The sequence below is a fragment of the Ptychodera flava genome, chromosome 12 (genome assembly GCF_041260155.1).
Source record: "Ptychodera flava strain L36383 chromosome 12, AS_Pfla_20210202, whole genome shotgun sequence".
NCBI lineage: Eukaryota > Metazoa > Hemichordata > Enteropneusta > Ptychoderidae > Ptychodera > Ptychodera flava.
The window spans coordinates 9888933-9915534 of record NC_091939.1 but is presented as its reverse complement, the minus strand read 5'-3'; the positions used below and the strand labels follow the sequence as shown (position 1 = coordinate 9915534).

The 26602-nt window shown below is 36.1% G+C and overlaps 1 protein-coding gene across 4 annotated transcripts in view; it reads right to left on the bottom strand.

Moving 5' to 3' along the window:
* The window catches only part of LOC139144929 (G protein-coupled receptor kinase 3-like), a 152221-nt gene that overhangs the window by 53109 nt on the left and 72510 nt on the right, over positions 1–26602 (bottom strand). For all 4 annotated transcript variants that reach the window (XR_011554875.1, XR_011554876.1, XR_011554877.1 and 1 more), the window contains exons 4-8: positions 18879–18980; positions 6654–6728; positions 3233–3294; positions 753–804; positions 117–208 (exon numbers count right to left, since the gene is read on the bottom strand). Coding sequence is in view for 1 of the 4 variants with exons in the window: in XM_070715762.1 (XP_070571863.1) it covers positions 117–208; positions 753–804; positions 3233–3294; positions 6654–6728; positions 18879–18980 (383 nt within the window). In the remaining 3 variants the exon portion in view is untranslated. The remainder of the gene's footprint in view (positions 1–116; positions 209–752; positions 805–3232; positions 3295–6653; positions 6729–18878; positions 18981–26602) is intronic.

The following is a 26602-nucleotide window of genomic DNA, read 5'->3' as shown; positions in this document are numbered from 1 at the left end:
AACATCCTGCCCAGGAGCATATACCGGTAGATCCTGAAGGACTTGTCGTCAAAGACAACTCTCTATCACAAACCCACATACCGGTACACAAAACACACACACAGAAAACAACTTACATTTTGCCAGTGTCTGCTTTTCTGCACCCGTATACTTCACCGAAACCTCCCCTGCCAATAATTCTGTGAACACTGAAGTCGTTCATTGTTAACTAAAGAAATCAAACAATGAAAGGAAACAAAGATTATCAAAAGACTGAAAAAGCATTAAAAAGCAGACAAACACAAATAACTACAAATATAATCAGATATTCGGAATGGAACAAAATGCAGACAAATGGCAAATCTGGTCAGCTTTCGACCTGCTGAGGAGTTTTGCTTTTGATTCAATCTACCAACTTCCGTAAGCTGCTTTTCTGCAAATTTATTTTTTGAATGTGTGGGCATATTCACATTTCACATTTGTAAGAGGAGACAATAAAACACACAATTTCCTTTCCCTCTGAGCAGGTACCACAACAGGCATAGCCATCTAGAAAAACTGTCTGTTAACACATGTGCACAAGAAGTAAGCTTCAACTACTGATTCAAATTTGTCTCTCAAATTTCTGGTTCACCGAATTGTGACTTCAACTGATGGACAGTGGTATGAAATCAATAGCATATATCACTATTACAAAGGTTCACTCCAAAAATGCATCAACAAATCTCTTTCAACTTTACAGACATTATACTGAATATGAAAAAGTAACTTACATTTATATTTAGTTCTACATTTTTCCATTGGCAAAATCTGGTAAATTTTTCACTGAAAACAAAGAAACAATATATATATGTATAAGCTTTCAAAAAACTGTTGAAAACTGTATTGCTATCCAAGCGGCATATTTTCGTTTGACAAAAAACAACTCTAAAAATGCACTTTTCAAAGGCGGTATATGCCTCAAAATGGAAAGACTGTAAACTTGTACTCGAGGTTTTAGTATAAAGAAAAGTTTAAAATAAAATTGGTATTACTGGGCAAATTTGGTATAAGAGAAAAAATTAAAACATTTTAACACTGACACTTGAAATTTAAAATGGCTGCCATACCAAGGGGTAAATATATATTTTTTTTATTTAAAAAAATAAACTTGTAAAAACTTAAGTTTCAATCTTTAGTTTACAAATGAGCCCCAACATGGTAAACAAGAGTAGTGTAAAAGTTTGAGGGGGTCCAAATATCTGTCCCTTTGGTATATTCTGCCTTTAATAAGCAAATTGTTAACCGAACGTATGACAGGTAATTTCAGGATTCAACCAGTAAGCTTGGTCAGCTGATCAGCTTGACAGACAGTAAAATCTTTCTTTTCCGCCTGAAATCATGACTTATTGATTATTTTTGCTCTCCTTGGGCATTCTGGGAAGAAACCATTGTAGAGCCATCCAAAGGAAGAAATTAGACGAAATGACAAATTTTGTGAAATCAACTGAAACATGGTCCACACATTGAAGTGAGTCAGAATAAATTACATTTGAATTTTTCATGAAGGAGAGATGACAGTTTCAGAAACAGAACATGATGAAGAATAAAACATGCATGGAATATGTTAGGCTGGAACACTGTATAATACTGGTATCTCATCTATCCTGTACACTTGATAGACATTCGTATGCAGATTTTGCCATCAATAAGTTTTTGAATAGATCTTAGAATCCATTTCACTACAGTTTTCAGCAGCTTGAGGAAGGACAGGGCTGAACACACAGTATCAATAACTATTCATGTAATCTTTTTTCCCTTTCCTATTCATCTAAGTTCGAGCTCTCCTTATTTACGGCAGGTTAGAACACCTGGTATTGGCAGCTTTCACCGATCTCATGTAATGTTTGTTGTTAATGTTCACGGGGCTATGTGAAGTCACACTTGTACTGTTATCTATTTTTACAACACATTATCATACATTATGTTCATTCACAATTTTGTTCTTAACACTGAAAGTTCATCTCATCACAGAATTATTCTATCTCCAATACTTAGGATAGGCTGTGTGCCACAAAAGTAGTGACAAGATTTTGGAAGTTCCAGTTTCTCTCTCTAAAAGTTCTTGTATAAGAAAGAATAGGAATCACCGGATTCAACATTTGACAAACTCATCAGATCCATCAAATATGGCTGCTTCACCATTTCTGCATCACTGATCAGCATGAAATGGTTTACATACATGATGTGTAAAGCAAAATACCTTTTAAGAAGTGACAGCTTTCTTTACAGTTATCTTCATCTACTTTGGCAACCTTTCCAGTATATCGCATAAAAAATCCCGAAAAACAAAGTACTGCAGTTTATATGCAAAGTTTTCACCAACAATGACTCAGAGGGGTTAATTTTCAAAATTTTACCCATGATCTAGTCCTGAACTGCAATGATCATTAACTCCTTTGAGATCTGGAAACTACTACTCTGCAAGTTCCAATCCTCTATATTACACACTTGATAATTCTTGGCTAGGAGACAAACCTTGCGTGCTGTTTTTTCTGAGGGGAAACTCAAGCACTCCTGTGAGAGGACTTTAATAGTCAAAAGTGATTTGTCTCAGTTGTGTTCTATAGGGAATCTGTAACCCTTCTGGTCTGACAAATCTGCAGTTTCATTAAATTCTCAGATCATGTTTGAACTTTGAAAATGAGATATTAGAAAGTAATTTTCATTTTGGCAACATTTGATTACGATGTTGGTCTGACTAGCAATGGTAGTTTCGAATCACATAAAATCAACACAGTGCGGGTGCATGATTTTTTTGTTGATTTTTGGTAAATTTCGAGAGCCACCAAGATTTGATGGCATCAGATCTGTGCCAGTACATATGAAAATGTTTCTTGTGACACTGAAAATGCAGAGTTGGTGATGTACAATAGACATGTACTGTAGTTTCAGTATGCACAAGCTTGCCAAAACCATAGTTTACTCACTGTTGAAAATCTTCATTTGTCAAAACTACTATTTGATGTAACCAATTGTCTTCCCCGACACATACACAATCAATACTGGGAGAAATGGGTAATGATAAAAAAATTCTTTAAAGCTCTGTGACAGGCATCAGATTGTCTTGCCTGGAAATATACTCAGTAGATTACAATTTCAACAGAACACAAAAGGCCGTGACATCTCCATCATCCTCTCACAGACAAGAAACAAACTTGATCCCTGGGATCGAGTCCCCTACTTTTAAAAAAACCTCAAAGCCAATACTCACCTTTCTACAAATTTGTTAAAAATTTCCCCTCGAAGAGAGTTGCAAATTTCTTCAATGTATGGCTGCAAGGAAGAAAGAAGAAACATGGAAAATTTTATTATCAAAATCAGTCCGGGTCATTTTGCTGCATGATATTTAGTTCCATTAGAATTTTGTTGACATTAATTCATTATCACATAGGTAAGTTTTAAGATACTGCTGTCCAATTTTTTTAAGTCAGTTAATAAGTTCATGGTAGATCTACACATCAGAAAGGTATTGCCATGTTTAAGTTAGTGATGCTGCTTTTGCTGTGAAGATTTGCCTTCGAGACCTGACATCACTTTAACAGTTCAAGCTGACAGGACCAAATGCGCATCCATCTTTTCATTGTTGACACATACAATAAGAGACTTCACCACACAGCACATAAATAAACTGGAAGCTGCAATGTTCCTACTCCTCCTATAGTACAAAGATGGTGATTTATGATCAATATATTCTATAACAAAGGGAACAGACCATTTGTCAGATGCATTTCCTTTCAAATTCTAGCAATATCATCAATCGAACACCCTATACATAATTAATGCCAAAGTCACGATTTTTGTGTGTTATATCTTCTCCAAACAAAGTGAATACTCTGGGGCAAAAATTTGAAATGGACAGGGACTCAGTGAAGTGACATGTTGCCTATGACTTATAACATGCACTTTTGCCACGAGGGAATACCATGTTTTTGATATCAAAGCTGACAAATCAGCAAAGTCCTAATAAAGACAAATTTCCATTTCCTATTCCGAACGCTCATACTGAAAAATGACAGAAAAGCTTACCAAATTTCAGTTGCTTTATATAAAATGAAGAACAATAACACTTTAATATTGAATAATTCCTGTGAATTTCATAACACTTTAATATTGAATAATTCCTGTGAATTTCCATGTGTATGGTAATATGATACCTGTTGGGCTGGCTTTCAAAATATACGTTGAGAAGGACATCAGAGAATGCATCATTCTATCACTTTCAATTCGTAAATACAGTGCTCTAGTAATGAGTTAAGCTGCCGAGTTTTCTCACATAACACCGATGGTGACAGCACCTCTTGAATGTTTTTATGAACTCAAACACTGCAAACACAGCTATTTTTTCACTTGTCAAATGCCTGAAAAATTTAGAATTTTAATGGATCAACATTGGAGAGAGCAGGTGGACGAAACCCACTTCTCTCAAATCACATTGCCATTTTCCAAGAGATCACTGTACAGTGAGGAAATCCCTGGGTTTGAAAAGTGGCTGGACAAGACATCCTCACAAAGCTGTATGGCATTGCAGTACCATAGTGGAAAACAGTCTGTTACTGCCTAGCATTGCAATGTCGACGACATTCTTTGACTTATACCTTGATTAAGTTGCAGCAAGTTACTGCGTGCCCATCTATCATGGTCAGCTATTACCACGAACTTGACTGGATGTCTGAGTTGTGTCACTTTCAGCATGAGTGTTAAGTGTGATGTCCCTTGCTTACAAAGAAGGGGGATTAAGATGCATGAATCACATAAGCCATTGAAGACCTCGTAGAACTTCACATCCTCTCAACTGATTCACTAACACACACACACACACACACACACACACACACAGAGGTGAAGCCTCGCTATGCTGCTCTTTTCTCAAAGCATTAATCTTTTTGCTTTTCCCTTTAGAACCCTTCACGTACAGGACTGTGCCTTCACGTATTATTAGTATTTGAAGGTGAACTTAAGGCTTAGTCTTGATATTACTCAGCATCCGAGTCCCTTTTATTCTGGAGTTACACAAGATGATTGCAGATACTGATGATTTCACTCTTGGGCTTCCACTGTCCTAGCTATGTGTATCTCAAGGACAGATTTTGTAATATACAAAAAATTCAAGGTTTCTCTTGTTAAGTTTCTTTTTCTCTTTTTCAATTCCTCCTCTTTTTCAATTCCTCCTATGACTCGTTCTTTTAATCACTGCAGAAAATTCATCTTTCACTATTTTGCTTTGTAAAATCACAAATTCATGTTTTTCCACTGAGTTTACACAAAGAAAGGCAGCCATTTTGAATTACAAATACACTATACTTTTACGGTCATTCCTTTCCTTACGAATCATTGCACAGAAAGCTCTGGTTTTACTTTTGATTGTGAAAGCATAGTTAAAAGTTTCCTTAATGAAAGAACAATCATGGTTAACATTTTCCTTTTTTAACTCTTTGACCACAAAGTCAATTTTTGTCGCCTTTATAAAATGTACCCCAGTCAATTTTTTTCAGATTTTTGCCAAAATTTTGATAAAAAACTGTAGCCAATGAAATTTTATGTCCATTTGGTCCAAAATTATCAAAAAATTTACAGAAAACTTCATAAAAATTGGTAAAATGTTGCACTCAAATTTTGGTGGGAAAAAATTACAGCACTCAAAGGGACGCATAATACCGTACTCGTCCGAGTATAAGCCCCCGGTTCGGCAACACTAAACAGCGGTAAAACTAGGGGAGGGGCTTATACTCGAGCAACCCCATGTTATCTGGCATGGGCGCTTAATTTATGCTAATTTTATGCACGATTTTTTTCAACACCACTCGATCTTTCTATCGCTTTCAAAATCGACTTACACATCCAAAGAAATTGATTGTACAATCTCTGAATACAGAAGTGACATTTTGGTGAAATTTCAGCGTCGAAAAAAAACCCAAACTTGAAACAAAGACGTCATGTATGCTGCTGATCAACAGTAATGTGAACAGGCATGCATTGCCCACACGGAAAGGCAACTCAATATTCCAATATCAAACTGTCTACATCTTGTGAAAACAACAACATAGCAGTGAAAATTGTAATAGTCACCAGGAACAGTCTTCACAAATGAATGGATAATTGCTTCAAACAAAAGAAACTGCATGTTCCAAGCATGAAAACATCGTGGCCGTGAATGAAAATAAACAATGGCGGACGTGAGTGAGACTATTCTATTTAGGCGACAGGGGTGAGTAGGGTCAAAGAATCAAGATAGTACTGGAAAAACGTGTCATTTTCCTTACGATATTGTCAAGGGAACTCGTTTCCCATTGTTTTAATATCTTTTAATGGTTTCTTTATTATCTAAAATTAATTTTACCAAGTTAAATGACCAAATATACTCTCCTAACCTTTCTGTATTTGAGTTACACTAGGGTAGGGGCTTATACACGGATGTAATGCATTTTCTAAAATCCTCTAAAATCAGTAGGGGGGCTTATACACGAGCAGGGGCTTATACTCGGACGAGTACGGTAGTGATACCATTATTCTGTCCAAAACCCATCTTTCTGTTGATTATGCCGTCCAAGAATGCTTTCCCCGTAATCTTGACTGTCTGTTTTTTTTAGCACTAATTGTAGTAGTCTGTAAAAAGCAAACCAAACTGATCTTACCTCAAATAAATTTGTTGGTACTTCTCTCTTGGTGAGTTTGGATTGTACATGATCTACTGCTTTCTTGGAAAAGGGCTGCAGCAAAGAGAAACAAAGGAAAGGAAGAGAAAAAAGGATAAGTAAAAATTTAAGTCAGAACTGTCAAGAGTCATTTTTAATTAGTGGTTTGTTTGAGGGGGGGCTATATTTCAGATGACAATGAATATCAGGTAGACAACAGTTCTGGAAGCTGTTGGACCAACGGGTCCCGTACCAAAAAGTACTCATACCTTGCAAACGCCTTCAAAAAGATGTAATGCATCCTTTGAGCCTAACTTGCTTTTGAGTATAAAATATGCGTGATTAAATATTCTCATTAAAGAGAATTTACACCTAACCTCACCAAATACAAGCCCGGTCAAGTAAAGTCTATATCAGTCTTGCTTCAGTTACTTTTATGAAAGTTGTCAACTTTAGTGAAATACACAATCTGAGTTTGAATTCAGAGTTCAAAACTTAGTTTTGGCCCCTGCTTGCTCAGAACACTGACATACAGGTTTCACTGCATATGCAGTTGATCTATTTTCATGTCCTGAACCAATTTCTTGCTATTCACTGTTATTAATAGTGACCTTGTATATATTGAGGACAGTGCCATTGAAAGGATTAATATTACTTTAAAGTAATTGCTGTAAGTTCACATTTTGCAATTTCTCTCCTGAGAATTGTCCAGCTCAGGATTCACACAGCCTCATTTCTAAGAAGCTGCAACTGATAAACTGATCTTTTGAATACCTTTAATGAACACTCCATGAAGTATTTGTACAATCAAAATCAAAATTTTACAGTATGTTACTGTTATTTACCAAGCAAATGTTGCTTGCTTTCAACTTTAAATCTCTCTGACAGACATGGCCTACAGCTAAAATCAACAAATTTCATTTCATTCCGTATATTTCATGGTTTGGTTTTTTTTTTTGGTTTTTTTTTTTTTTAATCTTTATTTTATTTTATTTTTTTTTTCATTTTTTCATTTTTTTTTCATGTTACCATCACAGTGAATGCAAATTTGAATTGAAATAACAAAATTGTCATGGATTGGAATTTGTGCAAACAAGAACAAAACTGTGGATATGTAACAGTATATCAATATTTACAGGAAAACAAGATTTACTGTAGGCTATTCATGATATACATGTCATGTGACACAAATTGCACTGTCGTAAATATGCCAACAGCCCTAATAAAACAGACCCAGCCACAGCAGCAGAAATGTCACCGTGTACTTTTGATAAAATGTCAGTTTAATTTACGAAAAAGCACCGAACTATGGGGATGGCACGATGACATGTTTTACGACAATCACACAGATCAAAGATAAACCTTGATTCACACAATCACAGCCTTCAGTGCAGCTTAGTGGGGTTGTTTTGTAATCGGTAGAAAACAGCCGAAGTCTCTGAAGTGGCAAGATAACCTGTCAATCAGGTATTTCTGCTGTTTCTCACATGTGACACACTTTATTGGATGAAACCCATCACCTAATCAACCTTTCGCTCAAGTTATTCTTTCCAATCCTGTCAATTGAGAAACTGCTCGTCCATCACAAACATGTAAAATTCAGTACATTCACTCTAAGGCATGTACATGTATATTGTCATAAAATATTCCGAATCAGGTCATGTGTCCAGCCACTCTTAATCTGTTTCTCTCGACATGTCATGAAATATACATGATCCTGTCCATGAATTTAGTGACAGAGTGGTTTAGCATTGCCGTCTAACTGAATCATGTCAACTTGTGGCATATCAGAGATTACAGAAACCGTAAAATCTAACGAGAGCACTGCAGTAGTTGCAAGATCATATACAGACAGTGTTTATCATTTGCACATGGGCTATATCTCCTTTGTCTCTTTCTTTGCACAATTAATAAAAGTCAAATTGCCCATTCCATTCTTTCCTGTCTCCACATGCTACAATTCTTCTTTGCATCAAATCTTTGCTGTAAATCAAACAGAACAAGATAGACTTTTGCAATATCTCAGAGAATCTTTATATCTTGACGAAACATAATCTGGCCAAGTTTTGGTAACAATGTTGATATGGATTCCAACAACGTGCAGGCAATGTTCGTAATCTACCAACACATGTATGAAAGTTTTTATGATATTAATATCGTCAACTCAACATTTGCATAAAAAATGTTTTAAACAGGCTAGTACAACTACCAAAGTAGAGGAGCAAGACATGGCATCTTGAGGAAATGTAACTGGAAAGTTTGTTTGAAGACAACAGACCTATGTCATTGGTTTTTTTTTCCACTTCATCTCTGAGACAAACCTTGTATACTTCCTTTCAGGAGATCTATCTATCATAGAACTGGGCAGCACACAGCAGTGCTTAGCATTGCTGTAATTTCAACTACTTTGACAAGGAATATGTGTCCATCTTCCTTTCTGATGTGACACAATCCAAACTAATGTTCTCGAATTCTCTGACAAAGTTGACAGGTTCGTTCGTTTTTTGCAGAGATACATGTGCCCTTCCAATTCCACAAAACAGCTCTTTTTCACCTTGAGTATCTACATTAAGCATAGCATTCAACAAGGCTATGCAGCTCACATTCTACTCTGGCTTCAGGCAAGGGTCATTTCACGGATAAAATGGTAATCCTTTTCTCTGATCTAAGTCTCCGCCAGATTAACGGCGCCCTTTTTTAAGATTAAAGCATGGAAAACTTGCTCATGGAGTTCATGTGTGTACGAGACCCAGACATCCATGCATGTACTGTTTGCCTGCTTCACTCCGCAATAAGGAAAAAGCCAGCTCATGTCATGTACTGGAAAATTCAATAATATTCTCAGAAGATAAAAAAAATATCAAGCAATTTGGCTTGGAACAAATCAAAATAAACTGTTAGCTAATATCTACATTCAGCAATTAAAAAAATTGATAATTTGTGACAGGGAAAAGGCAAGTAGCATCCTTTGACAAAGATCTTACCATCAAATCTACATGCTGTTTGAATTTTAATTTTATGTTAAAACAAGAATGTCACTTCAGGTCATACTTTATTACATGTTAAATGCTGAATTTGAGTATTGATTACAAACTTTTGTTAAAAATAATTCCATTGGAGAGTCATCTCTATATTGTCATTGTTTTTATACATTGTAAGTGTAAAAAGTACCATTTTGCAGAGAGATATGGGATGTAAAATATCATCTATAGTGCCGAGTTGTTGAAGGTGAAAGGTTTATTGAAGACAAAGGAGACACAAAAAAGAATTTCAGACCAGTACTATGTCAAAAAAGGAACCAGGCATATCATCCATCCACCAACTATTTTATATAAAATATCGATTTTTGCAACTTATGGCATTGCAAGACCTAAACCTAACTTCCTTGATAAAATGTGACACCAAGCCATTAAATCTTCATGAACATGTCAAAATAAGGGCAGAAATTAGTTTATCATGATCTACATATGGATATTAGAGTATCATAATAGAAAACGCAACAGAAACATTTCAATGGAGATAAAGTTTGCATCTTTTCATCCAAAAATGTCAAACCACAAAAGGTTAAACTTTATATCCATGAAATCTTTACAAATACATAACGTTGCAAATAAATGTTTATGACACAGTAAAACCAGTTGATATTTACAAATTCAGACTATTTAATATGTTGAAACAAATGCAATTTGGCTCATACATGATATATAACATACTAAAAAGCATATGGAAGTCTCAATGAGTTGTCCCTCAAGCAAATTTAGAATTTTTTTGTCCAAGCATGTCTGAATAACAACAATTCTGGGCACAAAATGAAAAGACTGCAACAAAACGCACCATCGACAGCCACATTGGATCTTATCACAAAACAAAGTCACAAAAGATCCCCTTGTTACTGTGTGTGGTTATTGTGTTGAATTTCCTGACATCCAGTACAATGATAATGTCATAGGACATAAAAGAACACTGTGAAAAATAGCTGTTTGTCAACCAGGACTGATCATATAAGCACTTGAGATTAAAACAGTATCATTGTCTCTTTTCTGTGAACTTTGTCTGGGACAGATCAAGTTACCTATATGTCCAAAAAATGAGTCTTGGATAATTTATAGACACATAGAAATGGGACACATCCCATACCTTGACTTTAGCGGGAGTGACCAATATGGTATGTAAAATATAGTGCCGATGACATTTGCTCCCATTGGCGAACAACTGATGGGGTTTGACATACTGATTTTTTCAGCTATTGTAAAATAGTTCAAGAGTAGATGTTTTGCCCAATACTGAGAAAACTGGCCAAAAAAATCTGTACCTATGACAGATTTTATCTATGCTCAGAAAGTACAAACAAAATTCCAGAGGTATGTCAGATTTCAACACTTGCTAAGGACTTAGGATTAACTATTCAAAGCAACAGGTAAAACATGGAATTCAAATGGACCACGTATGGTAAAAACCAACTCATGTGCTTGTACCCCCGGTACACATGGATTTCTTTGTATCATGATCTTTTGGGCGTACTGAGTCTGTAGTTGCACATCGTGTCTTTTTTATTCCAGAGTACAACCATTGCATGAGCACTTTCGAGAGTATAGTTTGACCAAATACTGTTATGAGGCTTGAAAAATTTCTGTAACAAAACACTTCTTCATCATTATACAGAAAATTTGTCACAGAAATCATTCCTACAACCCTACAAACCAAATCTGAAAATAATCAAACAAGCTTTTCCTGAGATGTTGTGACCAAAAATGTGAAAATTGATTTTAAAAAAACGTATTTATATTTGATAAGTATGTATATTTGATCACACTACCGGTATGTACAAGTTTGGTACAAAGTCACATTTCATAGCCATCAGATTGGAAGTCTCAGAGAATGCAATTTTTGAAGAAAAGAACACATATTCACCCATTTATGCGTACACCTGAACATATTTATAGACATACACACAGACAAACTGTGAATAGTAGATAAACAGAAGACAGATGCTCACTGACTCAAGGTAGGCCATTTGCATATTTTTCAGACAAGCATAGTTTCTGAATTGCTGCTGGGTTGGCCCTGCAGCCACAAACATCAGACTTGCTTACCTTCTTGAAACCTTAGCCGGAACAATATTGGTATATGTGCATACATACATGTGCACATACAGACACACGCGCACGCATACATATACCGGTACATGTATTTGTGATATATGTGTGTGTGTGTGTGTGTGTGTGTGTGTGTATATATATATATATAATATATATATATATATATATATATATATATATATATATATATATATATATATACACATATTGTGTGTTTATGTGTGTATATGTGTATGCATGTACATATACATACACACACAAATGTATACATATACATGACAATGTGTATAGATATAACACATACACAGACATACACACATACCGGTATATAAACATGTATATCAGCACACATGTATGTACATACATATGTACATACATACATGAAGACAGACTGATAGACATATAAACAGACCCTGACATGCAGTACCGGTATAGTTCCCCTGCTGTATAATATTAATATGTCAAATGGAAGCTAAAAGTTTAAAGTATACATTAGTACAATATTGTTTGTGCTTTGCGTGTGAAGATAAAAAAGATGATCTGATAAATTTGAAAATTGAGCTTTTGGCATGACAGGAGCAAGAAAAGAAGAAAAGAAAAAAGGTTCCCAATTCTTAAAAAAGAATTCAGTTATAGGTTGCCTTGCGGTAAGAAAGTAATCTGAGAGAAGGAAATGAATTTCATGCATTTGTGCAGAATTATGCTTCGATGTGTGAAAAACTGCCAGGCAGTTTCTGGAAAAGAGAACCTTTTCTGCTCTTCGGTCGCCAGTGTTTTATTTCACCAGTGCTGGTGCTTATCCTTATAAAATATCTTACATTGCAGACTGCAGAACTCAAATCATGCAAGCATGCCTTGAAAAAATAAAAAGAGGCTTGAAATTGGAAAATACCCCATTAACCCGGCTAAAAATAGTGAGATGTACATTCTCTGCAAAAGAAACACACTGAGTAAAGATTACATGAACCACATAAAAGGTAACTGTTTAGTCATCACTACAGTTATGGCAAACTTAAAGAGAAGGATGCAATTAGTAATGACTGATTAAGCACCAGAATAGGAAATACAAGCGCCTCTCCAACAAACAGCTGCCACCGCTATTCTATAATCTCTATTTCAAGAGGTAATTCGGTAAGGAAATAAAATAGGAAATTAACTTACGAGATCCTTCTATAATTTGTCATGCATTTTAAAATGAAGATTGAAAAGAAACAACGAGGCATTAATACTTGGAATTATCACAATTTTGTGTTCTGTAAATGCAAAGTTTAATTTAATCTTACACAGTTTTTAAAGCATTCACCACGCTGAATACCGGTTTTATTAAAAGAGGTATTACGCACATAAAAGGGTTGTGTGACAGCCTTATATGGGTTGGGCTTCATGCAACATGTCTCCATTGGAGCAATCTATGACAAGGTAGGGTTGAGAGAGCACAGTTTTCTTTCAGTGATGGCTGCATAATCTTCAGAGTACGTGTTCTGAGCTACTGATGCTATTCTTGTACGAGAAACAAGAATTGTTACAAAGGGCTGTATTCAACCAAGAGTTGTAAAGTTTCTCACTCGTTGCCAATTTGCATATTTCCAAATATGGCAAGTGGAGCATCTTGGCCTTTTTTACCAAATTTCAAAACGCCCATTTATGGTAAATTAAAGGAGGCACGTCAGCCTTGTTTCCTGATAGTACACTTGTAGCAATAGACAAGTTTCCGCAGCATGGTTTTTATTTAGTTGGCCTAAAAGTGAAAATCACTGGTAACTCGGGTGTGTTGAAAATTATCCGTAAACACACTTGTCTCAGTGTAAAGAGGTAGCCTTTTCTGTCATTACCTCCTTTACTGCAGATATTGAATGGTGGGACGATGCACTACGGCAACCTAGGGTAACATGTCCTACTAGATTGGCACTGATCTACATTCTGTTTATATAACTGGAGCAAGTAATTGCATGCTGACTGTGTCCACAGACAGCAGTATGTCTGCTTGCATGACCAAGGAGCCAGACAGTCCGCTTGGTTGTCTCTCTTTCCTTATCCAGCTTCTACAACACTATCAACGACTTTTGCATCTCATTTTGCTTTCTTTTCCTACATATATTTGCTTTCTGAGAAGAGTTTTACGTGCAAAACATATGACGTCAAAGAACATTTGCGGAAGGTACACATCTATAGCTGCAGGTATCTGAATTTAGACATCACAATCCAAAGCACAACTGAAAGGCACAACTATGTGCCAGTTGGTGTTGTCTGCATCTGAATCTGAAAACAACTACAAGGATATCTCACCGTCTGTCAGTCAGTCAGCTTATTATGTCATTACAATACACTCAATGATCATTTTATCACTACAATGAGACCTTCAATGATACCAAACTATGAATAAATGTTTCAGGGTGATTGCACTCAGCAATTTCTTAAAATTTCTCCATTAATCTTTTTTTCCGGCTGGACAAAAGAGGATGCATCATCGCCCACTCCAACCACACTTATCTGTCAATAACATAATCCCCACACTTCTTCTGTGCTTTCCCATCTCCTACTTGTACATTGCAATCCATGGTTCAAACATTCACTCTAATACATTATTGATGACCACCAGTGACGCATATAAATTTTAAAGAGTCCTGAAATGAAACGTGATGTCTGCAATTGGCAACATGCAAATTTTGTCTTTGCCTATACAATTACCCAAAGCCCTGCTGGTGTATTAACCTCTGAAAATTCAGTTTTGTAAATATTTCATTTCATGATTCGTCAGGCAGTGACAGACACTGCATGTACTAACAGATCATGATTACTTGAAATTGGTGGCTGTATATCAACAGAAGAAAGCACATAGGGTAGACATGATATGAACAGTCTTTTCTTTTCACATTTTTTTCCTGTTTGTAGTATCTGACTTTCAAATACACATAATAGTGAAAAGTACAAGACATATTTTAGCATTACAGTTTTCTTCTGAATTTCGGCCAGCACATCACTGATGCAAACGGCTGCTATAATATCTGTCTTCAGGAAACTTTCCCTCTATTTTCACCTTTGTTTCAGAGATGTTTGAAATATGACAACTCTGAGAAGATTGCGGAACTAGATATCAACGTAACACCCTCATCCATGTTCAAATGAATATATTATACCGGTACTATGGCTAGAAATGATTGATGTTATTATTATAAACATATAGCTGTAACCTATGACGTTTATACAATACGCATGTAAATATCAAGGATGAGAAGTCCTGCTGGCAGACAAGTATGTCAATTGAACTTTGACCTAAATCGCCCTATGTAAACAGTCATCTGTTACTGTTTTATAAAATTTCCCATCATTTTTAAATGTGGCCAAAAATTCAGTTTTTATTAAAGCAAAATGATGTGTTTGTTTTCACTTACATAATTTCCTGTTTTCTCAATTTAATTTTTTTTTAAAGTTGTCCTAATTTCCATTTCCTTTTTAGATCCTCATTCATATATGACCATATTTTGTGAATAACTCAATAATATTTTGGAAGAAATTATTTTTCTATTTGAAGTCTTAGTGTCAATACAGTATATTTCACATTACAGTCCTTCAATGTTATCAGCTAAATTTAAGACAGAATTCCCCTGGTGGGATTTTCTATTAGAAGAATATGTCCCTAGTCAATGATATTCTATGAGAGACCATTCAATAATATTTTTCTATGAGAGACCACTCAATGATATTCAATGAGACCATTCAATGATATTATTCTATGAGAGATCACTCAATGATATTCTATGTGTGATCATTCAATGATATTCTATGAGACCACTCAATGATATTCTATGAGAGACCATTCAATGATATTCTATGAGAGACCACTCAATGATATACCGGTAGTATGAGAGATCATTCAATGGTATCCTATGAGAGACCACTCAATGATATTCTATATGTGTGATCATTCCATGATATTCTATGAGAGACCACTCAATGATATTCTATGAGAGACCATTCAATGATATTCTATGAGAGACTATTCAATGACATCCTATGAGAGACCAGTCAATGAGAGACCAGTCAATAATATTCTATGAGAGACCATTCAATGATATTCTATGAGAACTTCTGTCATAGATTCCAATGTATATGTGTTTTCATAACACTAACAATCCTACTTTATCTATTTGCTCTTAAATTGAATCCTTGTTCTGTTTTTAACAGAAAACTTTTTCGTCTCTACATGTGTTTGCACCACCGCAAATGACATCTTGTTCAGTGAATTGCTTTGACGGTTCTCAATTGTTACAAGGGATGTTGCACGATTGCTTAGGACAGGAACACGATTACTCTTCAAAGTTCTGACATTTTTATTTCTCAATACAAAAGCAGTATACCAATCACTTGAGCATTCTGAGCTGCAGAGCTTTCAGCCACAAAAAAAGGCAAACACAACGATAATTTACAGTTAGTGTTTAAGAAACACATGCTAATTTATTGAATCTTTGGCAGTAAACGTACGACAGTATGCACACATAACGATATTCTAGAGAATTCATCAATAAACAAAACATGTGTCCTCCAACCCTACCACCTGTTCAGAGTTGCCCTTTGACCCCGAAAGTGATCACAGAACACATGATAACACTGGCTATTTTTCCTGCGGTATTCAATGCTAGGGACCAAGTATTAAAACTAAATTAACAAAGTTGTTAATTTTTGTGCTTGACCGACAATTGATGAAATGCAGCAGATTTGTACACTCTGTGCATATTGTCAGATATAGAAACCTGGAAATAAATCTTTTCAATTTTCAATTTGTTTTTTATTACTCAAAGTGTCGCAGAAACCTTGTCTGCTTGTAACACATGTTGGAATTATCTGCATGCATTAATTTTTTGAGCCCATACTATGACGTCTCTGCAGTGGCTTTTTTCAATAAATATATCAGTGTTTTTGCTTAACTGTGGAAAATGGGTATTAATGTGTGAGAAGCTCTAGCATTTCTGTCATCTCCCTGATAGCATTGCGTTTATGTAACAGGAGAAACCTTTTATAATATGACCGGGGAAATCTTATAAAATCTAATAGGGTACCGGCTGTAACAGAAACATGGTAGATCAAAACTGAATAACTTCAAATAACTGAGGGGCTTTCTCATCCTCTGCTACAGGCATTCCAAGTGTCCAACGTGGCACATGTATATGCAGAAACAAAAAGGAAAGTATGCCCTCTAGACCACAAACCACATAAAGTATGACATTTACAGTTGTATCCTGGGGTCTGCACCCAATAGCTCAATGCCTCTTTTGTTTAATGCCTAAGTTTGGAATGAGTGAACCAGGATTTAATCACACTGCCCGCACAACAACCTCCTGACCACCAGTTTCCACAGTTGTTGCACGCACACATACGTATGAACGAGCAGTGGGCTGGTGAACAAGGAGATTGTTTTGTCAAAAATAAAACTGATTTACCAAATCATATTTAGAGCATGTGTCAGACTTGGACACCAAGCATCAAAGGTGTTCATCTATCGATCCATGGTGGTTACTTGGCCGTGTGCACTGATATACAGGTAAGTTGAATAATATCAGCTTTACTGCCCCGGGGCAAACCATGTTGTACCTTTCCCCTTTTGACATAACAGCCAGTATTCTGAACGCTCCAAGCACCTGTGTCCTCTGAAGTAAACCGAGCACATGATTGGAAGCTGATCACTGTTTCATTATCAACAGATATGATCCATCTCTCTTCATAATGGCCTTGCCAATGAAAATCAATGAAATTTAATCCATTAATATCGCCATTGAAAGGCAAGGTAAATCAATTAGAGTATAGAGCTGAAATGATTATTTCTGTCAAATGAGTGATAACTATCACTTTGCGCAAAGCTTTTTTACTTTAATTACAGCAAAATTCAATTTTGATTTGGGCTGTCGTGACTGATTACTTGGATAATTACTCCGAAAAGGTCATCTGGTCCAGGAATATTATAATGGCTGCCTGTCCCTCTTGGAAGGACATTCTAACCCATGAGACGACAAAGGTATTCTAACAATTCAGCGATGTTTGCATAGATTGGCTCTCAAACAAAGCCATTTTGCACATTTGATTATGGTAATAAAATGAGACAATGGCTGACTGGACCATTTTGTCACTTTCACAGAAGATATGGCCCAGGTAAAACATAGCATAGTATACCCACATAGAATCGGAAGTTGCGTCTCTTGTGCTGGGTTAATGCTATGGTTACCGCTTGGAGTTTTGGGTTGCAGAACATTGCCAGAACTGCAAAAGATGATCTGCAGAATGATCTCATGATTTACCCCTTGTGCCATCCATCTTACAAGCTTTCAAAAACTTATTATATTATTTCAATGGAAATCGACAATTATATTAATTGTAGATAGGAAATAATCAAGCAATACTTGATATAATAAGAAGATGGAAATGGTATACACACAATAATTGTGGTTGCCAAAGTGTCAATTTTTAATACTCAAATATGTTTTTACAGTAAAAAGGAAAAATTATTCTATTTCTTTTCAACATTTTATGTTATAATGCAATGAATTTACTGGCCAAAACACATCTGAAAAATTCTGCAATATTTGGAGAGAATGTTTACCTATGGAATGTCTCTGAGAAAGCAGATACCAGTGAATGAACACACACTAGTAGTTCCACTGGTAAATACAGCTACAGTAGCATATTGCCCATAAAATGTGGCAAGGAAATGGAAATGTTAAGAACCTTCACGTGAGTGCTTCCTACCATGCATGTCAACCAACGCATGACCTACTCATGGGAGTATACCAGATTAGTGTGTAATCTGTGTTGCAGGCTTTGCCAGTCTACAACCTAGCCAGTCATTTTTTCTGGCTGTGACTTTCACAGATCTCAGTAAAATAACCAGCTGGATTTCAGGCTAAGATCGGTCATGATGTTGCCACCCTATGCAAAGAAAATAAATTTCGATACCGACTTTGACAACCACTTCTTCAAAGAGGACTGTCAAAATCATCAAAGTATCAAAAGGTCAAAAGGTCATGCATGGAGAAAACTACTCAGTATGTGTAGGCATACACAAGATGATGCAGCAGCCCACCATACTTTCAGTACATTTTGCATATCTGAAAAGGCCATTAAGCAATGTACTCACATGTGAACATGATAGTAGTTCTTTCATGATGTATTTATCATATATTTGTCTGGCTTTTTTGAGTCTGTCCTCCTCTGTATCCATCTTCTCATACTCTTTGATCTGTGTCACAAAAAATGAAACGGAAAGACAAGTGTGAGATTTTTCTGGTAAACTCTGCAACACCATTCACATCTGTCATTTTTCTGTATTCAGTTCATGTGCCTTGGGACTTTGTATACAATGAATCCCTCTTCTCAGCACACAATGATTTGATGCCCTTTTTTTCATATTCATATTTCTAACAAACGGGAAAAGATGTTCGTATCTTGACCTCTCTCTAGAGAGAAAACGGTGTGAAAAACTACGACAGACATCACATAGGATATCATGTGTTGCTGAAACATGGTTGAGAATGCCTATAAAAGAGAGAAAGCTCACCAAGCTCTGATTTGTACGAAATGCTGATAACAAGCTGTTGACGGAAATAACATGTATAGCATGCCACTGTTTTCACAAAGGCAAATTAAATGATGAACTTAATGTTTTTATAGATCACTGATAGCTTTCATAATGAAGGACACTAAAGACTGAATTGTTTTTGAACGAGAAAAGACTCAAATCAAAAGCTAAAACAATAAGTTTTTGGAGAAAAGACACGTTAATTAACATTTGTGATAATACAATGCTCCAATGTACAAAATACCGGTATATGATAAACATTTGCTCCATTTTGAAAGTACCAGGATAATGACAACCATATTTTGCCATGAAATGCAGGTTTTTTTAAACTGACATTAAAGTAGATTTTGGTTCAAAGCAGTGTGGTTAGGTTTGTATGTTGGTTTGTCTTCATTTTAAGTCAAGAAATAAATTCAAATTCTGTGACATATTTGGTTTTGACGATCAATATTTTACGTTTGACAGAGTAGTACTACACTCCTATACACATTTTCCCTGTAATTTAAATTCTACAGGTTCACTAGACCAGTCAGGGGCTAATATACAACTATCTGGTACCATTAGCAATCTGGCAAACCAGACAAACAAAGTAATATAGGATTTGGGAAGCTATCCCCATTGACAAGCCATAAATAAAATTACATTACTGTCCATATGTGCACTGGCAAACAGAAAAGGGAACTACCGGTACTGTAATTTAGGATGGAAAGCAATTTGATCTTTATGTACCTTCAACATTGTCTGAAAGTTTCCCTGCTGCTGCTTTGGAAATTAGATGTAACTTTTAAGTACATTATGTATGCAACACTTGGCGACCAATACCAAACACACAATCAAAACTAATTTTATCTGGCCATTTGTATTAAACTATTAAAATGAAACTTTATTCCCCTGACAAAGTTCATATATACAGAAACAAACGACAGATATTGAACATCCCCATTATCAGACACAACTAAGAAACACTCTGCTCCGTTTTGAAAAATTGCTGAGGTCACATCTCCCATGTCCGGGTTTGTTAACACCTGGTTTTCTGCCATATTTTACCTTTGATAAATGATTATGTATATTTACTTACACCATGCAGAGGCAGTCGCAGCTTGAAGAGACACCTGCCATAACTTTAAATACATTTCTACGTATTATTTACATTACTGATTTATGAACTTTTTAAATGTTTTTATGTATTTTTCCACATTTCCATATTCTTAACCACACACAGCAATCCCTAATATTGCAGGTCTACTGGCTGTAGCAAGACAAATTCTGATTTTTGAACAAGGCTTAAAGTTTGTGGTCTGAAAACATATAAATAATTTTACTAATAATGAAACAAAATAAGTTTGGTGAGCATTATGAATAATAGTGGGTCCAGCAGAAAGAAATTACAAATTTTCACAGAGTTAGGGTGTCCATATCAGCCTTACAATTTACAACATTCACCTAGCAATGATGAAACCTGATGTATTCTTGAAAAGGACCTGCCTGGTGTCATAGGTCACCAAGGGGTCATGGTTCAAGGGTCAATGAGTTTTGACAATGACTTCCCCCTTAACATACTCTACCTCTACTGCTCGTAGGGCCTGCTATCTAATATTTTCTTAATCAGAACTTAAAATTCCGACCTGTCAGCTCAACAAAGCAATTCCACAAAGATGGACATTGTATTCCACATCCATGTTTGTGAAAACGCCTCACTTTCAATGACATCCTAAAGAAAAGGTTATACCGAACAGAAATTCTGGACGGCAAATATTGGGAATTTCAACATCCTTTCTGGTGCCAACATGCCGTTTAGATGATAATAATACACCAGAAATTTCAACAAGAGAGAAATTCTGAAACTTGTCAAGTACGTGTCACAGCTTCATTCCATTTAACAAACCAGTTCAGAGACCACCCAGACTTACATGCAATGCCTTGTCAGGAAAATGGTATTTATGAAAACTGCCTGGAGGTTGCATGACGCTGCACACTGCATCTTGCTTTATGCTATAAGTATTACTGTAATTATCTTACGCCTTGTTAGCCATGCGACAAGGCAAACATTCCGCGTAATTCTCCATCCTTGCCATTGTGTACATCCTCCCACCGCAGTCAAAGAGCGGTTATAGTGTACAAATTTTCACCTGCACTTGAACCCTCTAGCAGTCAGCATGTTAGGTTTTTACTTTTCTAAAAGAGTCAGACAAATAAACGCCTCACTTTTCAACAGATGTTGCTCTACATGTATGTGCAAACTTCTACCAGGCAAAAGCTGTCCTGGAAAGGGTCAAGTCGATTCTACAAGTTCAAGGGAAGGTTCTCTGCAGCCATTAATGGTACTTCATGACAGATCTGATGGAACAGAACAATGGCATTGTGGGAAATTAACAGAAAAAAAATAATGCAGAAAATATCTACATTATTTTCATTTCCTTTATTTAAAAATTCATGTACAAAGTGGTCTCGTTGGTTCTCCTTGCACTTTCACTGTACAATAAGTGCAAATTAACAACAGAGCAAGCCAACATTAGGTCAAGGAAAACCTTGGCAGCAGGGTGTGGGTGTGCAAGACAGGCGGTCACTAGAGAGAGGCACAGGATCGGGGCAATCCCTTGATATTTGTCGTTTGCCTAATCTCTCATGTACATCTGACTAGAATTGCTTCAATTATTCATCGTACGCAGTGCCAATGCCTGTAAAATTGATATAGAATATTTGATGGAGTCGTGAAATATTTATTATATCGGTTGTCTGCAGTCAGGAGTAATATGATACATGCAGACTAGCAGAAAAGGTTATGAAGAGTTTGTGTGACAAGCGATGCATAATCTTCCAAATGAATTATCACGATGTTGCATCAACATTTTAATCGTTGTATTTGATAAAACAACGTCGATGATTATCTTTCTTCTTTTTAATGATACCATCAGTTTTGCTCAAACATCGTATTAAATCAATTCACACACTTGAATTTCAAATACCCAATTTACAATTTACACAGTGAGGTCTATACCTGTGTGTCCTGCCCATAGCAGACATGAACTCATTAAATCCGCATCAAATTCAGATGTTGTTCTGATGACATGATGTGAATCCGTCTGGACTCAGGACAATCTCGTGTAAATTAAGCATTGATTTTTTCACAGTCTGCTGGAAATGGAGACAGCTGGAAAGTTTGGCGCTAATCACCAGTGTAATTAAACATGGCATGTATCATTAAATACCACGGGAATGATCTGATTGTTATGTATAAGATGAATGATGTATGTATGCAAATTAGGTGGTGCCACTTGATCCGATTTCTTCACATGTGCATGCTGTAATTCCCGCAAGGTTACAATACATAGTTTGGGAGGAAATTGTTAATTTTCCAAATCAACAGGTGACACTTGTCTTTTCTTGAAATAGCTGATACCACAACAAAGCAATCACCTCCAATTATGCATTATATTACCATGCCCTTTCCCTCCCGTTTTAATTGGTCGAGCTGTACCACATGACTGACCACAAATACACAGCAGTAATGGTTTGTTTATATGCCCATGAATATGAATAATATCGCACACATCGTAACTTCAGTACAGCTAAAATGTAAATTTTTATCTGTACAAAGATCATAATCAATCACAAAATAAAATGGGGCACTTGTGGGTCAGGTTTAGACACTTTTGCCCAAAAAATCTCCGGATTTGCAAATATTTTGCGACGAGCTTGACATTTCATTGCTCTTGCTAACAACTCTGATGTCCCATTGTCTTTCGCGTGGGAAATTTTCATAAATTTTGACGGTTTTCTTGTGTTCGTTGATAATATAATGGAAATAACAGACTCTGCCCTCACCATTAACGTTTATTTATGGGTGCGGGCTCTAAAGAATCTGTAAAATTGTAGAATGAGAAACATAATTTTCTCATTCTAAAATTCCAATTACTCCCCCTCCAAAGTTCTAATGATGTATACCTTGTTCCCTGTAAACTGGGTCTGGGTAATTGCAGTTAAAGTAAATTATCGTTTGTCATGTAGTAAAACTGATGTCACCTTGTGTACAAAGTACACTGTACATCTATGTCACCTGGGCACACCTATTTGCAAACACCCTGTGTGCACAGTTTTTAAATAGACTGCTTGATGCGTCCCTTAAACAGGAACCCCACATGTAACAATTATTCACGGTATAAACTATTTCACAAAAAAAATTCACAAAACATCTGTTTCTTTTGTGAATGCAATAGTTGTTCCCCTTTTTCTATTCAGCAAAATAAACACTCAATGCTCTGAAAATGAGCTAAACTGTATGCAAAGGAGCGGGTGATGAACAAACACGACATGTAACTGGAAAAAACAGATCGCTGACAAGCTAATTACAACAGGCGTGGACATCAGCACTGATCCATTTAATTCAGAAACAACAAACGCATCAAGCCAATGTACATGTACCTTACCCTCTCGAAACCTTGACTTTGTCATCACTGCAAACAAAACACAATCCTAACAACATGGACAAGCACTTTTTATTTAAAAAATCCCTTTATTTTGTAATGAGCTCTTGCTAAAAGTACAAGGAGTGAAATATTTTTAGCAGCAATCACCATAGCATTATGAAATGGCCAATTCTGAAATTTACTGTGGGTAAACATAATTAAATTGAGACAGTCGTTTTTCTGTAATCGGGTTCATTTGTTGAATTACCTTGCCCTTCCTGGGGGTGTGACAGCAGAAGATGGAACAGCTCTACAGCAGTGAGTGTACCCTTACAACAGTAAATACAGGAATATCATGTACAAGGCATGGGTTTCTTAATTTTGCTAATTTTTCACCAATATGCCCGGTGTCATTATTTCTTTTCATTTCAAAAAGCTAGGTCAAGGAAATGGGGACGGCATTTTGTTCTGAACAGTTGTTTTCCCTGAAACGTTTTTAAAGAAATCTTGTCAATACTCAGAATGTGGAATGTCCTTTTCAGTGCGTGGAGGACACCATTGGATTATTGCAGATTTCGATAACATTATTTGAATCTGATATACAGCAGGTCATCTTTGCTAACAAATTTACAGAATCACACTGGACTGATAATGTACCCGAAAAGCTAACGTTTATTTTGGTAAAAACCACTACTTAAGACTTTGAGTAGAAACTTCTCATGATGAAGTAGTAAATAGCCCTGCTGACAATGTTGACAAAAAAAACCACATAAAAGAAGTTTTAAATGGCTGTGTTTATGGAATTTCATGATATACTGCTCAATTAAACTGATAAACATTCTGTTGGTGATGAGTATAGTCTACCTAATAGTACATGCATCATATTGTTCAAGTTCAAGCCAGGTAGCTCTGTCAGGTAAACCAGAGATTGTGCACCATATTTGTGACGGAGTAAACCTTCCCTGACCTGAAAGTGGTAAAATGGAAAGGCTTGAATACAGCGCCCTCTACGCTCATCACTCTCATCTTCGAATAATTTATTATGAGAAAAGGGGAGCACGTAAGGTCAGTATCCAGAATGAGGTCGCAATGGTTGACATTGGACAGTGATTGATCTACAAAACATTTGATGGAAAACCTCTTCAAATATAGCGACTGATGCCAGCAAAATATTCACTCACATTGGGTAAAAAGGTTCCCCCTATCTTGTCAGTTTGTTTATATTCTGCCAGTTGGTAAAACATTACATTTAATAGCTATTTCAGATGTCACTGTTTGGCTAACAGTATCAAAAGGTTACCTTGATCTTGGACAAATCCACATGCCATTTCAACCTGGCTAGATTTAGTGAGTGTCAACCCACGCAAAAAAAGCAGAAATCGACATACCGGTAAACTTGAAAAGATTGGCTATCACTGATGGTGTAGTACTGTATACTGATCTGAACGACTCCAGTATTCACAATATGGCAAAGAATCCACCAATGAAGAGTGATAAAAATATCCATTTGGTATTTAAAAAGTAACTAGAGAGCCTAATTTGACTGTTTGTCTGTACCATTCTCAAATTCCCCATATGGACAATTGCAAGGCCTGTAAATCACCGAAATGGTTAGGTAGTTTTTTTTAATTCGGTGAAAGTGAATACTATACACGACAACTATTCGATGACCATATTTCAAAAGGTGTTATTCTAGAACTGAGCAAGATCCAATCTATCATATTTCTCTGCTGATGTGGGCAATTATCGTGGCTTATGTCTGGATACACCTTCAGTATATACATGATTCATCAAAGTTTGCTTGCCACAGTACATGGTCAGCCTGATGTATTATTCATAACAAATTGTTCGGAAACATTTCTGCTGACATTCAAAGGTGGGATTGGTACGAAAAGCTCACAAAACTTTCTAACTCCTCCCATTTTCCTTTCTGGGGACTTAAATTGGCAACAGAGATTACACGGAAATTTGCCGTTAGAGTGAAGCGCTAACGGAGACCAGGTCATATAAGTGAATCCCTTACTACCGGTATACTGAAAATTGAGCAACAGCAACTGGTTTCACAAAGACAGTGATACACTGTAATAATACTGGAAGCACACTTTCTATTCAGCAATTTGCTTTTGGAAGACAGCGTGTCTCCAACTTTTTCTGGAATCATGACAACGTGGTCATGAATCGACTTGAACAAAATGAGAACAGTGTTATTGCGGAGGAGAAACTGTATTTTGCTGTCGGAGAAAAAATACTACCCTGGAAAATGTAATCAATTTCTTCTGTCAGAGACCTGTGCACTGAGGAAAATCCAACATCAACAGAATCAATAGTGCCAATATTATGACAATTGCAAGCAAAATACTTTTAATTCATTTAGTATGAGCTGCTTCACAGTACTTGCTGAAACATATCATTTTATTTGACTGCTTGACACAAAGTGACATCCATTATTATTTCTTTTTTTTTTCAACCAAGTACCGATGGAGTTTTGTCAAAAGTCTGACTTGTGCTCCTGACAACTCCAAAAATATGACAAATTACAGTTCAAAAATGGCTACTCATTCAGGGACTTTTAATATAATTTTGACACTTCACGGATAGACATCCATCAAATCTATCAATCCATCCATCTTACTCTGGAAATAGCTTAATCCGTACATTGGTCAAATGTTTAGCATACCATCATCTAAATTCAGTTTGGTAATTGTGAACTGTAAGCCACTGGAACCAAAATATTGAAACCGCGATGTAAAATAAGTCCTTTTAATCCATTACTTCTATTGTCATTGTGGAAGAACTGAACCACCTTAAAAAGGGACATGTCAAACACTGGCAGATTTAGCCGGTTATGCTACGCTTGAAAAGTGCATTTTTTTTTTA